Source organism: Sminthopsis crassicaudata, chromosome 6 (genome assembly GCF_048593235.1).
Source record: "Sminthopsis crassicaudata isolate SCR6 chromosome 6, ASM4859323v1, whole genome shotgun sequence".
Classification (NCBI taxonomy): domain Eukaryota; kingdom Metazoa; phylum Chordata; class Mammalia; order Dasyuromorphia; family Dasyuridae; genus Sminthopsis; species Sminthopsis crassicaudata.
This window is the reverse complement of record NC_133622.1, coordinates 221678630-221693587: the sequence shown is the minus strand read 5'-3', so window position 1 is coordinate 221693587 and position 14958 is coordinate 221678630. Positions and strand designations below refer to the sequence as shown.

Here is a 14958-nt window from a genome sequence, read left to right as displayed (position 1 = left end):
CCCGGGGAGCAGCGCCCGCTGCCTGGTGGGACCTGGGCTGCGGTGTGAATGGAGCAGCTGGATGTCCTAGCTCCTCCTCCTCCCCCGCCGCCAGCCCCTCTTATTTGAGCTTTGGGAAGCCGGGGGCAGCCAGGCGGCCGGGGTAAGGAGTTCAAGGCAGAGTCCACACCCAGGGGGCTCTCTCCAGCAGGACGATCGGCTCCCTCCTTTCCTCCTCACTGTCCTCCCACTCGCCCACTCATCCACCCACCCACCCACCCACCTCCCCAACTCATCCACCCCGGCCTGCAGCCCATGAGCCGGGGCCCCGCTGTTGGTGCCTCCGCCTCCTTCCCGCCGCGACCCTGGACTTCCTACTGCCGCCGGAGCCGGCTTCCACGTGTGCCCCCGAGCCGGCGTCTCCCCGAGCGCTTCGCCCCGGGCCTTGGTGCCTGCAGCAGCCCGAGCCAGCGGGAGCGAGGGCCCCGGGGGGCACCTGGAGCAAGTTCGCTTCAGTCGGGCAGGGAGGCGAGCGCCTTCAGGGCCGGCGGAGCCGGGGGTCGGCCAGCGGGGAGCAGTCCATGGGCTCCGACGTGCGGGATCTGAACGCGCTGCTGCCCGCAGTGCCCTCTCTGGGCGGCGGCGGCGGCTGCGCCCTGCCCGTGAGTGGCGCGGCGCAGTGGGCCCCGGTGCTGGACTTTGCGCCCCCGGGCGCCTCTGCCTACGGCTCCTTGAGCGCCCCCGCGCCCCCGCCGGCCCCGCCGCCGCCTCCGCCGCCTCACTCCTTCATCAAGCAGGAGCCGAGCTGGGGCGGCGCCGAACCGCACGAGGAGCAGTGCCTGAGCGCCTTCACGGTCCACTTTTCCGGCCAATTCACCGGTACGGCGGGAGCCTGTCGCTATGGCCCCTTCGGTCCGCCTCCGCCCAGCCAACCGCCCTCGGGCCAGGCCAGGATGTTTCCCAACGCTCCCTACCTGCCCAGCTGCCTAGAGAGCCAGCCGGCTATCCGGAACCAGGGTAAGCACCAGGGGCTGCGCCTCGGGAGAGGGCAGCGCCACCCCGTTCCCGAACCGGGGCAGCCCGGACAATTGTCGCTCGCTTCTGGCTCTCCCTTCTGCTTGCTTCGCTTGCGCTCGTTTCGGGATCTGGCTTCCTGAAATGGATGGGCCTTATCTGGAATGGGACGCTCCCTGGGGATCGGGAAGGTGGGGGACAGCAGCGTTGTCCCCCAAGGTCCCCCCCGGCCCTCACCCACTGCCTTCCGGGAAAGGAAAGGCTGAGGTCCTTGGGCCAAGGGCTTTCATGCCTAAAAAGCCTGGGACAGGGAGCCCGGGGCCTGTAGAAAGACTTCCTCCCCGCTTGCTTTCTTTCCCCTGATCCAGGCCCGATCGGGGGATATTTCTAAACTCTTCGCAGGAGCCGGGAGGGACCAACTTCTGGGCTAATGAGGCATCCTGTACAGCTAGGGAGAAACGAGGGGGGCAGGAGGGAAGCTGGGCCGGGGAAGGTGCCCGGTAGGCAGAGATATCCGCTAGTGTTAAGGGATTTAATTTTCCACCATCGAGCCCCAAATCAGAGTCTTCCCCCCAGTGTCTTCTTATCCGAGCTCGGGCGAGGGTCCGGAGAGCCCAAGAGCTGCGTTCGGAGTGCGTTCGGCGGCTCGGGCTGCGCTCACAAACTGAAATGTAGCCCGCTTGTTGATTTCGGATTTCTCTCGGTCTTTATTTTGACCGTTTCGGGGTACGTCCCTTTTCTAACGACTATCAGTTTCTAAGCACGATTTTGAGGGATGAAGGAGACAAATGAAAGGTTCCTGGGTATCCTTAATATAAAAAGTAGTCAAGTTCCGATTGGTGACAATATTATCCAAATCTGTGTGATTAAAAACCATGTTATAACAGGGTTGCACCGGATAGAAAAGGCTCTGAAAGTTTTACCCGATCTCTGAAAACAGCCGGCGGTGCAGTAGACCCAGTACTCGTTTAAGCCCGCCAACCTTGGGGAGGGAACCGAATTTTAGAGCTGGAAAGGAACTTAGAAGTTCTCTTGGTCCCACTTTTTCATTTTACAGAATAGGAAACTAAGGCCAGAGGGGTTAAGTGATTTCTTAAGGCCTCGTTGGAAGGAAATATTTATTTCCCAAATGGAATTCAAAGGGAGGATGCTTCACGACGTTATCGAAAACTGCTTGTGGGAGGGAAGAGGACAGAAAAGGGAACCTGAGGCTGATTTCGTGGGTCTGCATCTTTTTGTTAATAGAGGGACGAATTTAGGTACCTCGAAGTTAAGATAGCATCCTCCGTCACCTCTATTTGAGAATGATTCCTTTGCAAATGTCATGGTAATCCAAAAGGGAAAACTGACCGGGTTGGATTGTTGTCCTGGGGAATTCTGTACAAAAGAAGTTGTGTGAGTCTGTCTTTCCAGGCTCGGAAATCCCACCTGGTTTGGGGATTTCGTTATTTCTAGAATTACCGAACTGGTGGGAATATATTCTGGGGCGGATTTTAAGGACTAACTAAATTCAGCGTCCTCTTCCAAACTACCTCGACTCACTTAGCAGGGCGCTGACTTTTAGTTTCGGCTCTGAAGCCTCGATGAACCATAAGTGGGGGAATTCTGCACTCCCGAACCCCCCCCCCCCCACTACTCAGGCCTTCAGAGAAACTGAAACTTGATTCAGCTTCTGAGCACACAAGTTGCTTATTTCTTCCTTCCTCATCCCCGACTTGTTTCTTGGAAGTGGCCATACGGATAGAGATCTAGGGGTCCTCTGTGGACAATCTAAAAGTGGCTCTCTTTTCATGGGGAAGGCCAGAAATCATGGGGGACCTCCCTAGTCTGGAAGTCCCTTTTTTGTCCTCCTTACCAAGCCAAGTTAGGGCCTTTTCCCACATCAGGTAGGAGAAGAATGGAAAGAATACTACACTTAGAGCAAAAACTCCCAGTTAGAGTTTTTACAAGCTCTTCTTGTTTATTAGCTGTGTATCCTTGTATAAAACAGTTCACCTTAGTGCCTCAGCTTACTCATTTGTAAAATCAGGACTTCTTAACTTAAGGTCCATAAACTTGTTTTAAGAAATATTTTGATAATTATTTCCATAAAACTGGCTTCCTTGGTGATGTATTTTATTTTATGCATTTATCAATGTTATTCTGAGAAGGATTTTAAAGATTTCCCCAGACTGCCAGAGAGGTCCAGGACACAAAAAAGGTTAGGAGTCCTTTCAATGGATGATCTCTAATGATCGAAATCCTTCCAGATGGGAATCCTATGAAGAAGGGAAAACCTTGTTCTGCTCAAGGTTGAGACTTCATTCAGGAGTCTAGTAGGGATAGGCATTTGCTGTTTTCCTACAATTGAAAGAACCCCACCTTAGTCTGGCACAATTCTCTAGCTCTTGCTCAGTTCATAGACTTAGTCCCTAAGTCCCACATAATTCGGGAAGGGCCCAGAAGTCCAGGTGTGTGGGGTCAGGAGGCCAAAGGCAGACACCTTCTTTGATTACCTGAGAGTTTCAGCCAGTTTGTTGCTCTGGACTAAGCAGTTTTCATAAACTAGGAGGCCAGGGAAGAACTGGCAAGAATTTTATTTTCTTGCATAATGGGGGAGAGAGAGAGAGAGAGAGAGAGAGAGAGAGAGAGAGAGAGAGAGAGAGAGAGAGAGAGAGAGAGAGAGAGAGAGAGAGAGAGAGAGAGAGAGAGGAGAGACAGAGGCAGAGAGAGAAAGAGAGAGGGGGGAAGGAAGAAAAGAAGAAAAGAAGTAAGAAAAATATCTTTTGGAGGGACTCCATCCTAGCCACTATTTTATGTCTAATTAAATCCCTGAACAGACATTTTACACCAGGATGAGCTAACCCCCCCCCCCCTTCTCTTCCCTCCCTAACAGAGACAGAGGCCATTTCAGTTTTATTTCAGGTAATAGATGAGAAAGTGGGGTTGAAGATTAAAGATCTGGGTGAAAGAGGAGAGACAAATTTCAGGATTTGCTATCTACTTAGGCATCTGGCAATGGAGAATATTGGGTATCTGTCCTCTTGACAGGTAATATACTTTGTAATATCCCTTGAGAAACCTAGGACAAGATAACGGGGCCTTCTCAGATCTCCTAGCTTTTTTCTGAGCCACTTGACGCCTTGGCACTGTTTAAGAGAAAGAGCTGGGATTGAAGAAGTCCTAGTTCCCTCTTCAAACGAGTGTAAAAAAACTTTTTGGACAAAATGGGTCAGCTCTGGCCCTGCGTCCCAGACCCAAATGATTGGGTGCTTAAATCCAGCAGGGAAGGAGAAGGGAAATTGCTCTTTTACTCCAGGGCATGGCTCACACTTCCTTCTGTCCCCTACCAGAGCATTGTGGTTTTATCCCAAGAGAAGTGAGAAAGGCCCAAATCTCTGCAAAAATTTGTGTTTTCCTTCCCATCCTGAGAGATTCAATTCAGAACTGACTGAGCTCCCTTCAGAAGCTCTTGCATCTGGGACACTACCCCAGGATGTCAGAACCCATTTCCCTTAGGGTAGAGGGGTAGGGTGAAGGCCTCCGAGGGAAGGAAGAACTTTTGTGGAAGTCTGGGAGCGACTCATTTCTGCTTGACTGTTGGGAGGACACCCAAAGTTCCCTGCCCTTCCTCAAGGCCACAAAAGCAGGTCTGTGTACCATCCGGTTGCAGGGAAAAGATTTATGTTGTCTTTTTCCTTATTTTTTATTTCACAAAACTTCAAGCTTTCCATGGAGAAAGATGCCTTTTTTTTTTTTTTTCTTTCTTTCTGGAGAGCTGGCTAGGGTACAGAGGAAGTAGCTTTGGAGTGTGAAATGTCAGATTCCAGGACCACATCTACCACTTACTAACTTTGTAAGCTTTGTACCTCAGTTTCCTCATCTGTAAAACTATTAAAGTATGAATCACAGCATTGTAGAATTTCTAGGGAATTAAGTTTTTAATCTAGCCCAACACCCTCATTCCACAGAGGAAGCTCAGATCCCAGGAGATACAGTCTTCCTCTAGGTGTATGGCTAGCTTCCTCACTGACCTCACAGGGTTGTGAAGAACATGCTTATTAGAGCACTAAGCACTATCCAAATGGAAACCACTCTCACCGATTTTCTTGTTCATCACCTGTTTATTAGCACTATCCCTTGCTCTCCCCCTTCCCCTGCCCACCACAATGATAATCCCATCTCCCCTTTAAGCTCGGGGCTCCCTTGAAGAGGGGATCCTTGGGACCAGAGCTGACCCCCCCTTTCAGCAGTAGGAGGGGAAGTGAGTTAAAATCCACTTCTCACAAAGGCAGTCAAGGCTGCTCTCAGCTTGGAGGCCCAGGCTGACCGTGGGAAAGACGTTACCTTGGCCCGCCAGTGCCTCCCTCTCTCGCCAAGAGCTGGAAAACAGAAGCTTTGCCCATTCCCTGCGAAGCAACCTCCCGTTCCCTTCCAGCTGTTATTCAGTTCTCTGTCCCCCCCCCCAGCTGAAAGATTGCTGCTGCAGCAAGCAGAAGGGCTTCGACATTTAATCAGCCCCATTTCTGATAAGCTCTTAATTTCAACAAACCTCCTTAGCTCCAGACATCTTCAAAATGGAATCTCCCTTATCTTTTTTAGGGAGGGGGGCTCTGAGACAGGCACCAGCAGAGAGTATATATGGGGCCGGGGACACTCAGGATAGTGGGGTGCTGATGGTTGAGATGATGGGGATGGACACTACCAGAATCATCTGATTCGGATCGATGACTAAAGGCTCGTATGATGTTTTGGAAGGCTGAAGGAGGCAGGGAAAGAAACTTTTTCCTGCGGGTCCTCCAGGTTTTTGGTCCCCTTCAGGGCCAGAGGCCTCTGGGCACAACCTCCATAAATAGGTGATGCCGTGAAAAGTGAGACGTGCACAGGGAAGGGTGCTCCACATTGAGGTGCAGGAGCTAATTCTGTCCAGTCTCGGCAGGGGCTGGAGGGCAAGCTGAATGATACATGTCGGGGATCTGTCCAGAATACTCGAGCCAGTGGGTAAAATGTCTTTGGAGTTCAGGGATGAGGGAATGGCCATAGGGTGCGATGAGAAGGCCATCTTGTTCTCCGTTCTTAAAAAAAGGGGGGAAATGCAGAATAAGAAGAGTTCAAAGCTCTCCTCTTTCCTAAAATCCCTGGCTGGTGATGGCCAAATTTTGTTTGGAAATTGTGAATTTGTGTCTTTAACTGGCCAGGTCATTGTGATAAAATAAGCAGTGATTATTGCTAATCACAGAACACCTTTGCAAAGCACCTTGATTTATCTCATTTGGATTAAGGTGTTCATTTAGCATATCTAGCTACTCCATTTTATAGAGAAGGACATGGAGATTCAAAAAAAAATTACTTAAGGTCATCAGGATGGTTTATTGAGGACCCATATAGGGACTGGTCTTGGGTCCTTGTTCATCTCCTAGCATCGTGGTAGCCTGCCCTATAGAACTCATTGCAGATTATCTAATCCAGTCCTTTGAGTACCCTGAACATTACAACTGTGATTTGGATATTTGAGGCAGAACTTGGGGTTCTCTTTGCTTACTAGAGGTGGGGGGGGACTCAGTTCTCAGACCTGTGGCTCAAGTAAAAATCTAGCTGTCCTAGGAGGCTAGCTGGAGCTTCCAGGGTAGGGTGCTGTAGCTTCAGGGAGACCCTGAATCTCTGAAAAACGTCCTGTGGGGTGTGTTGCTAGGGTTAGTACAGGAGCTTAGAAAATGGGTCTAGGGAGGCACCAAAGGGTCTTCCAGGTGAGTTAAATGCGCTAGTTTGTTGCTTTTCCTTTTTTTGAGAGGTAGAAGGAAGATTCCTAGACATGGAGTTGCCTTAGGAGGCAAAGGTTCAAAAAGCCTTTGAATTACTAGCTGTGAGCTTTAGCTAGGACATTTCTCCCTTCTCGCTCCTTACCTCACAATATCATAAGGAAAAAGCTTTGTAAATAGCTACAGGAATGAGAATTAGAGTTATTCTGGACTCAATGAATTTCTTTGGTACCCTGATTAAACCAATGCTCTGCCCCTATAAAGGACACCGTATTAAATTTCAGTACTGAGAGGATTTTGGAGTGGAAAAGGACCTTTAAGATTAACTCCTCCAGTCTCCTCATTTTACAGACTGCAAAATCGGGGTCCATAGAAGTGTCCTCCGAAGTTCATACATTCAGTTGTAACAGGACTTGCATTTGCACCTTGTTCCTTATATCTGCAGTGAAAAATTCCACATTACATCTCCATTCTTTGTAGTAATCACTCCTTGTTCTTTCCCCCTCCCCATCTATCAGAACCCCCCCCCCCCTTTCCTTCGACCCAGATACAAAGCAAGAGACACACAGGGGAGGGGATAGAGGTGGGATGAACCAGAGCCCTGAGTTCCAACAACCTTGGAAGAATGCCTTCTCTCCCTCCCTTCTCCACACCCCTCCCAGATCCAGGAACTCGGGGTGGATTCTCCTATTGTCTCAGATATTCTCCCACTCACTGTGCCCACAATGCCAACACACACACACACACACACACACACACACACACACACACTCCCATTCCCACCAACAATCCAAACCTCTTTCTGCAGTTCCCACCTCCCAGCAGAGAGGAAGAGGACAAGCAACAATTGCTCTTGGTTTTTAGGTGGAAAAAACAAGTAGTAAAAATAGAAATGGCATAGGACAACAGAGGATGCCAGATCTGGAATTAGGTGACTTAGGGTTTTAAGCAAGACATTTACCTTTTCTGGGACTCAGTTTTCTTATTTGTAAAATGAGGAAATTGGATTCGGTGGCTTCTAAGGTCCTTTCTTTTCAGCTCAAAGTTTATAAATCCATGCAATAAAAGTGTTCATTTCTCCATGCCACATAATATCTAAGGAGTAAGCAAATCCAAACCAATTCAGTAAGGGGGCCTTTCTTTTATCAAGAGTTGAATTTGTGTCAAATTTTATCTCTCAACTACTCTATGGGGGGTGTAGAGATGAGTATCATTCTCCCCATTTAATCCATGGGAACCCCAAGGTCAGGAGGCCGTTTGACTGGCTGGGGGGTTTATACAAAACACCTGGGGAAGATGATGGGGAGCAAAGTTGGTGTTCTGGTCTCCTGGGCTGGGAACGAAGGAAAAGGGAGTCCAAAGCAGAGGCAGGCTCACCGAGGAGGGCTCGAAGCCAAAACACCCCTTCTATAGTAGCTAACTTGGGGGATCCGGGTGTAAACTGTGATGAACCGAGAAGCAGCCGACTGATAACATTTACTCGGTAATTACATTAAAAAAATTCGGGCTTGTTTCACTGGCTCCAAGTCACTAATGAAAGTTGGTGCCCGGGCTGCAGATTTACGGTTTGATGTCACTAAGGGGTCACCGGAGCGAATTCATTTCACTTTCTGAATCTGCTTGGTCCCGGGAATGAACTGGCTGTTTGATTTTGGGGAGGAGAGCAACTTTCTCCAGAAGGGGAAAGTAGTATTTCGGTGGAGGCTTTTTAACCCTGGGGACCTGGATGTCAATCAGTTAGAAAAAAGTTGAGGAGCAGCTTTTTGAATGGCGGAGGGACTCTAGCCATCTCCTTTCTTCTTCCCTCCCTCCTTTCCTCCTTTCTTTTTTCCCTTCCCTTTTTCTTTTTTTTTGCTCTCCCATATCTCAACCCCACATCCCATGCTACTTAATAGATAGTAATAGGGTAAAATGGTATGGTTTTTAATTGTTTTACCGTGTGTGTATGTGTGTGTGTGTGTGTGTGTGTGTGTGTGTGTGTGTGTGTGTGTGTGTGTATACAAAGGGCGTATCCTCATCCACTACCACGGGGCTGGGGAGGGGGAAGAATTCCGAGAGCCTCTAGCCCTAGGATGGAACCTTCTAAGGGAAGCTGGCCCCACTGATCCCTGTGCTTCTTCTTGCTGCTCCCAGGATACAGCACGGTCACTTTTGACGGGACACCTAGCTACGGACACACGCCCTCGCACCATGCAGCGCAGTTTCCCAATCACTCCTTCAAACACGAGGATCCTATTGGTCAGCAAGGCTCTTTAGGTAAGAATGAAGAGAAAAAAATATGGGCCTACCATCACTCAACCCAGTCTGGATGCAGGCCATCGTGACTTAAGGAAGGGTAATGGAATGGGTGCAGAAAGAGGCCATGGAGTCCCTTTTCCTGACAACAGGGTGCCTGCTTTCAGCTCCATGGATTGGGGAGGAAAGCAAAAGATGATTTTGATTCACCTCCCATACCATCCTGCTACCTTACCTCCAGAGCCGGGACCAGCCATAGATCAAGATAGGTGGGATGCTAGAAAGTCACAGTCAAGGTCTACATTTGAAAATCGCTTGTTTATAAGAGCTTAAAGTATGGGGTTTGCACCAACCTAGCTAAATTTGGAGAAGCTTCAGGTATTTTTATTTGAGGGGAGGAAAAGGGGAAAGCCACAGCAAGGAGAACTGGATGGAGCTTTTAGCTTTAGAGTCAGGTTGATTTGGGTTCAGTACTATCTCTGATACTGACCATGGGCTATTCATTTAAGCTCTCAGTCTTCCAGGGAATACATTAAAACCTTAAACGCATTAAGTGATCCCTTTGGTGAAGGCAAGTTCCAAACCGGGAGTTCCCTAAGCTGATGCAATGACAGGTTCCACTCCCTTTCCAAACTCCCACCCAACAAAGTTATGAAGAACCTTCTAGTAAGGGATGGAATGGTTCAAATATGCTTGTGGGGAGGAATATCCACTTGACAAAATACTAATTTTGGGGGGATATTTTGAATACATTTAAAAGAATAAATAATTTAAATGCCAGGGTTGTTTCCCTCCGCAACCACCGCCCCCTTCTTTAATCCACAACAGGCAGGTGCTTCTTTTGTATTAAATCAAACCACGAGCCATTGAAGGCTTGAAGCCTCCAGTGGTCGGAAATACCGTGTTGAAAAGGGGATGGGGGATGGGAAGGGAGAAGAGCAATGTTCTAACCCGGGGGAACCAGGACAATTTTCAAGCCTTGCCTAGGGGACAGGTAAGACTTTGTTCGGATTCTGCCCACTCCACAAAAAATCGTGACTGTCCCCTCTCCCACCTCTCCCTTCCACAGGCGAGCAGCAATATTCCGTGCCTCCCCCGGTCTATGGATGTCACACGCCCACCGACAGCTGCACCGGCAGCCAGGCCCTGCTGCTCCGGACTCCCTACAACAGGTAAAAACTCCCCTCCTCGTCCTTCCGATCCTGTCCCCCATCTCGTCTTAGAAGCTGTATCCTTCCGCGAAAGAGGGACCTGCGCGCTGTCCTGGGTCCTGGGATCCAACTCGACGCCTCTCTGTAAATAGCAACGGAGTGGCAGTTTCTTGTGGGAAATGCTGGGAGCTTAAGGACGGTTCATTGCCTCTCCCAGTGCAGACCCCCAGAGAAAGGAGGGAACAGGAAGGAGATACCCGGAGGAAGATTCAGCCTATCGAGGTTTGCCTTAACCACATGCCTGAAACTCCCAGACAGAGAGGAGCTTGGTCAGGCTCTGGTCAAGGAAAGCTCACCTTGCTCCTTACTCCTAAATTCAGGACCTCTACTTTTGTCTTAGCATTTCCATTTTGGAATTGTTTTACACACTAACAAGGACAATACATATGTCAATGTCAGTCTAAACATGAATCACAATAACAATAATCATCGTTTTCTCCAGTTTTTGAGAAGGATAACAAAGATGAGACAATCTTGATGATGATTATGGCAGTGATGGTGATGTTGATGATAATATGGGGGCATCCCTATAGTCAGGAAGACCTGGGTTCCAATTCTTTCTCATACAGGTCATGTGACCCTGGGCAAATCAATTAATCCCTTCACTGCCTCTAGTCGACTGTCTCAGACTGCGGGTCGCAGAGAAATTGCTGATGGGCATAATAGTGAAAGTTTCCTCTCTGGGAGTTCCCAATACCAGGGACACCACAGGTCTGGTCTCTCCCCATTCCCACACTCACAATAACAATGGTGATGATAATGATGACGGTAATAGGGAAACAGAATTGTGCAGTGAATAGAGTTTTTGATTTGGAGTTAGCAAAATCTGCCTGATTTGATATCCGATTCTGTGTGACCCACCTTAACCTCAGAGTAAAATGGGGCTAATAATAACTATATACCTCCCTCTCAGGTTTTTGAGAGTCTCCAAGTAGATAATAAATATGTGGAAAATGCTTTGCAAAATCAAAGTCGTGATATGAATGTAAGCTTGTTATTTTTAATCAGGTCTGATGAGGAAAGGCAACAGGTTTTCAACGTAAACACTCACTAATTACCAATTTGATTGAGGGAGATGAAGAGACAAAGCTGTGTCTTATTTTAGTAACAGTTTATTTTCTATAAAGCTGGCATTTTTAACCAGGAGTCTACAGAGCCAGGAGGTCTGTGAAGTTAGAAAAAAATATTTCCATCTCATTAGTTTCTTTTCTTTTTACTTAGTAATTTAAAAAAAATTTTTTTTGCGATTACATCTTTTTAAGATTTTTGAGCCCCCAATTTTCCTTCCTCCTTTTCCTCCCCCCTCACCGAAATGTTAATTTCTTTTGTCATACATTGATTTTATACATTAAAAATATAATTCTGAGAGGGGGTTCTGAGATAGGGTTCTCCAGACGGCCCGAGGGGTCCAGGACACAAGATAGTGCATTGTTATTATTCGCATTTGACAAATGGGGAAACTGAGTTGCTGGGACTCGTGCAGCAAACAGACAGGAAAGCCCAGAGGTCTGAGAGTGCTTCCATCCGAGCGTGGCTCCCGCAGGATTCTACGGAGCCCCGGGGTGTGGTGGAAAGGAGGGTTCTTTGAATTCGCAGTTTCTCTGGGCCTCAGTTTCCCGAGGCTGGATTCCGGGGTTCCTTCGCTCTGACTGATGGGCGCTCTAACCTTTCTGGGAGGCTGCCTCTTCCTTTCCCTTTCGGGAGCCTCGGAAGCCCTTTGGCCATCGGGCCCCGTGGGCGAGGCGCGTCTCGGGCCGCAGCCGCGCTCTCCCCAAGGGCCGCCTGGAAGGGTCACGGCCCGGAGAGCGCTCCAGACCGGGCCGGGGGCCGGAACGGCGCGCAGGCCGCTAGCCGTGTCTGCCTCGCAGCCGCCGCCGTGGCAGGGAGGCAGCCCCAGCTCGGGCCCTTTGTCCGGCTCTCGGGAGCTTGGAGAGCGGCTTTCCTTCCCTCCTCTGCACCTCCCTCCCCCCACCTCCCCTCCCCAAAATTTATTCTTCAACTTTTGGTGAACTTGGCTTCAGGCCCGCGACTCCGATAGGGTTGCTTAGTAACTCGGGCGCAGACAGCGGGCGCAGCCAGGGCCTGGAGGGGAGGAGGTGGGAATGGGGATGGGATGGGGTGGGGGAAGCTGGGAGGAAGAGGGGAAGCGGCCGCGTAGCGTTTTCCGGCTTTCCATTGGCCTCTCATTACCTCATCGTCCCCCTCCCCCCGCTGGGGGGGGGGAATCCTGATACTTCCCATTATCCCCCACCCCCACCCAGCTCCTCTCCTTTTTCGCGGGTAGCGGGAGGGGGGCAGGGCTGACGTCAAAGGAAAGGAGGTAGTGAGGTAATGAAGGAAGGAAAAAGGCCTGTCAGGAGAGATTGAGTGGGGGCGGGGGGCAATGACAGAGACTGGTCCTCTGCTACCTCAGGTGGGGAGGAGGGGCTCTGGGCGAGGTCCGCCCGAATCCTGCGGACCGAAGGCTGCTCTTTGCGAAGGCCGCGAGGATCTCCTGTTTCTTGCCCACACGCGGCCCGGTCTCGGGTTTGCCATCTATTCCCTTTCGTGGGTCCAGAAGCCGCGCGGGGCAGCGCGCCTAGTTAGGTCTCCGCAGGGAGACTCGCTCGCCCAGCCGCGCTGCTCCGCTCCTCTCCATCCCCGAGGCTTGCTGCAGCTGGCCTTTGCCTTTACTGCTCCTGCAGCTCGGAGAGCGCCCCGGCCCCGCGGGCTTCTGGGTGACCCAAAGGGAACCGGAGCAAAGCTGGGGCTCCCGATCCCGCGGTCCGCCTGGTCTGTCCTTGGAGTGTCTGCGTAGGGGGGTCGCGGAGGGCGCGGCAGAGCCAGGAGTTTGCCAGCTGCCGGGAAGGGGGGTGGGCCCGGGCCGCAGCACCCTTAGCCCGGTGCCCAGCTCAGGCTGGAGCCCCCGGCCCAGGCCCAGGGTCACACTTTCGACAGCCCCTCTCCGGCCGGCCCGGGCCTTGGGCGTGGGCCCTGGCCTTTGTTCGCTCGCCCCACCTAGTCTCGGCCCTCCTGGCACACCGAGAGCATCCCCTTGCCTTCTTCGAAGGCGCGAGATGCCGAAAGCCCGGGTGGGGGAGTGGGAGCCAGCTCCAGGGAGGAGGCGGGAGGGGGACAGCCGGGCGCCTCTGGGGACTCCAGGGAAGGAGAAGGGATTGGAACAGGAAATCGGGCTCGGGGGAGCTGGAGGAATCTGGCGAGCCTCTGGGAAGTGTTGCTGCGACCCACTAACACACACACCCTTCCCTCCCCTCCTCCCAGCCCTTGGGACCCCCGGGGGAGGGAGGTCACCTCCTCTTTCCTCTCAGAGGCCCAGATCCCTTTTAATTAAAGTGATCTAGGAGGTGCCTGGGGTTTTGAGTTGGAACCGCTTCCAGGCCCCCGGGGGCGGAAGCCTTGGCTAAGGAGCCCTCAGCCGAAGGAAGGGAGGATACCAATCCCTCTCCCCCAAATCCCCTCAAGGCCAGCCTGTGTCCCGAGGGCTGTCTGCTTTGTGTGTTGGAGGGAGCGTGGGTCACGCTACTGTCCGAAGCTCGCAACCAGAGACTTGACTGTTCAAGGCAATTCTCAGGGATCAGTGGTCCAGACAGCTGCTAAGATATTCCTTTCTCCCTCCTCCCCCTTTTGTAGCTACTATTTCTCCGAAGGGCCGGCCCTTACCAGCTGGGAATGCTCTGGGGCCGGGAATAAGAAAAAAATCCTTATAGAAAGGACTGTATTCTATTGAGCTGCTTCCCCCTCCCAGAATCCTTTGGTGAACACTGCTTATGAAAGACCCCTCTCCTCAAAAAGGAGACTTTCTCCTTAGGACTAATCCTAGAGCTCAAGTACTTGAATGCAATTGAAATGTCCTTAAATCATTCATGTTCACCTCCCTTCGAATGACTCAGACTTCTTGTTGTTACCGTTTGGAAGTTGGCAGAGTCCAGTGAAAATCTGAGGAGCTCCCCATCATAGATTTTAGAGCTGAAATCCACCTTCAGGTTCGTGGAGTCCAATTCTATCATTTGACAGTTGAAGAAACTGAGGCACAAAGAAGTCATAACATAAAACCAAGGCTTTTGATTTTTAAAAAAGCTTGCTCCTAATTCAATTAAACAAACATCAAATTCTTAGTGTGTGTCACAGGTAAGGGACAGAGTGTTAGTTCCTGGGAATACAAGGACAAAGCCAGTTTAAAGGCCTTTCAATCAAAGGTCTTGTTTTTTCTATAGAGGAATATAAGTGTAGAGAGAAATCAATAGACCAAATTTAGACCCTTCCCTCAAAAAAACAATTGTAAAATAGCCTTAATAGGGGAGAGTATACAAATAACGGGGCATCTAGGTTAATGTAGATAAAGTGGAAGCCTGGAATTGGGAAGATTCATCTTCCTGAGTTCAAATTTGGCTTCAGATGCTTACAGTATGACTTTCAGCAGTTCATTAAGCTGGTTTGCCTCAATTTCCTCACCTGTAAAGTGAACTGGAGAAGGAAATGACAAACCATCCCAGTATCTTTACTAAGAAAACCTCAAGTAGGGTTGCAAAGAGTTGGGCATAACTGAAATGACTGAACAACAATATCCCATCCTCCATATACTCCAAAGATACTGGGGGGTGGGACTTGTCATTTTCTTTTCCAGCTCATTTTACTGGTGAGTAAACTGAGGCAAACAGGGGCAAGTCACTTGTCCAGGTCACATAGTAAGCATTTGAAGCCACTTTTGAAGTCAGGATGAATCTTCTTGACTCTAGCTTCAGCACTCTATCCACGGCACTAGTTACAGCTGAAAACAATTC

General features: G+C 50.2%; 1 protein-coding gene across 6 annotated transcripts in view; it reads left to right on the top strand.

Annotated features, from left to right (window-relative positions):
• The first annotated feature begins 28 nt into the window (after positions 1 to 28).
• WT1 (WT1 transcription factor) overlaps positions 29 to 14958 on the top strand; it is a 62815-nt gene continuing 47885 nt past the window's right edge. For 3 of the 6 annotated variants that reach the window (XM_074276046.1, XM_074276044.1, XM_074276043.1), the window contains exons 1-3: positions 137 to 996; positions 8865 to 8987; positions 10036 to 10138. In XM_074276046.1, the coding sequence (XP_074132147.1) occupies positions 561 to 996; positions 8865 to 8987; positions 10036 to 10138 (662 nt within the window). In that variant the 5' untranslated portion in view covers positions 137 to 560. Of the gene's footprint in view, positions 997 to 8864; positions 8988 to 10035; positions 10139 to 14958 lie in introns of all 6 variants that reach the window. The other 3 variants (XM_074276047.1, XM_074276048.1, XM_074276045.1) reach the window with 3 other exon arrangements.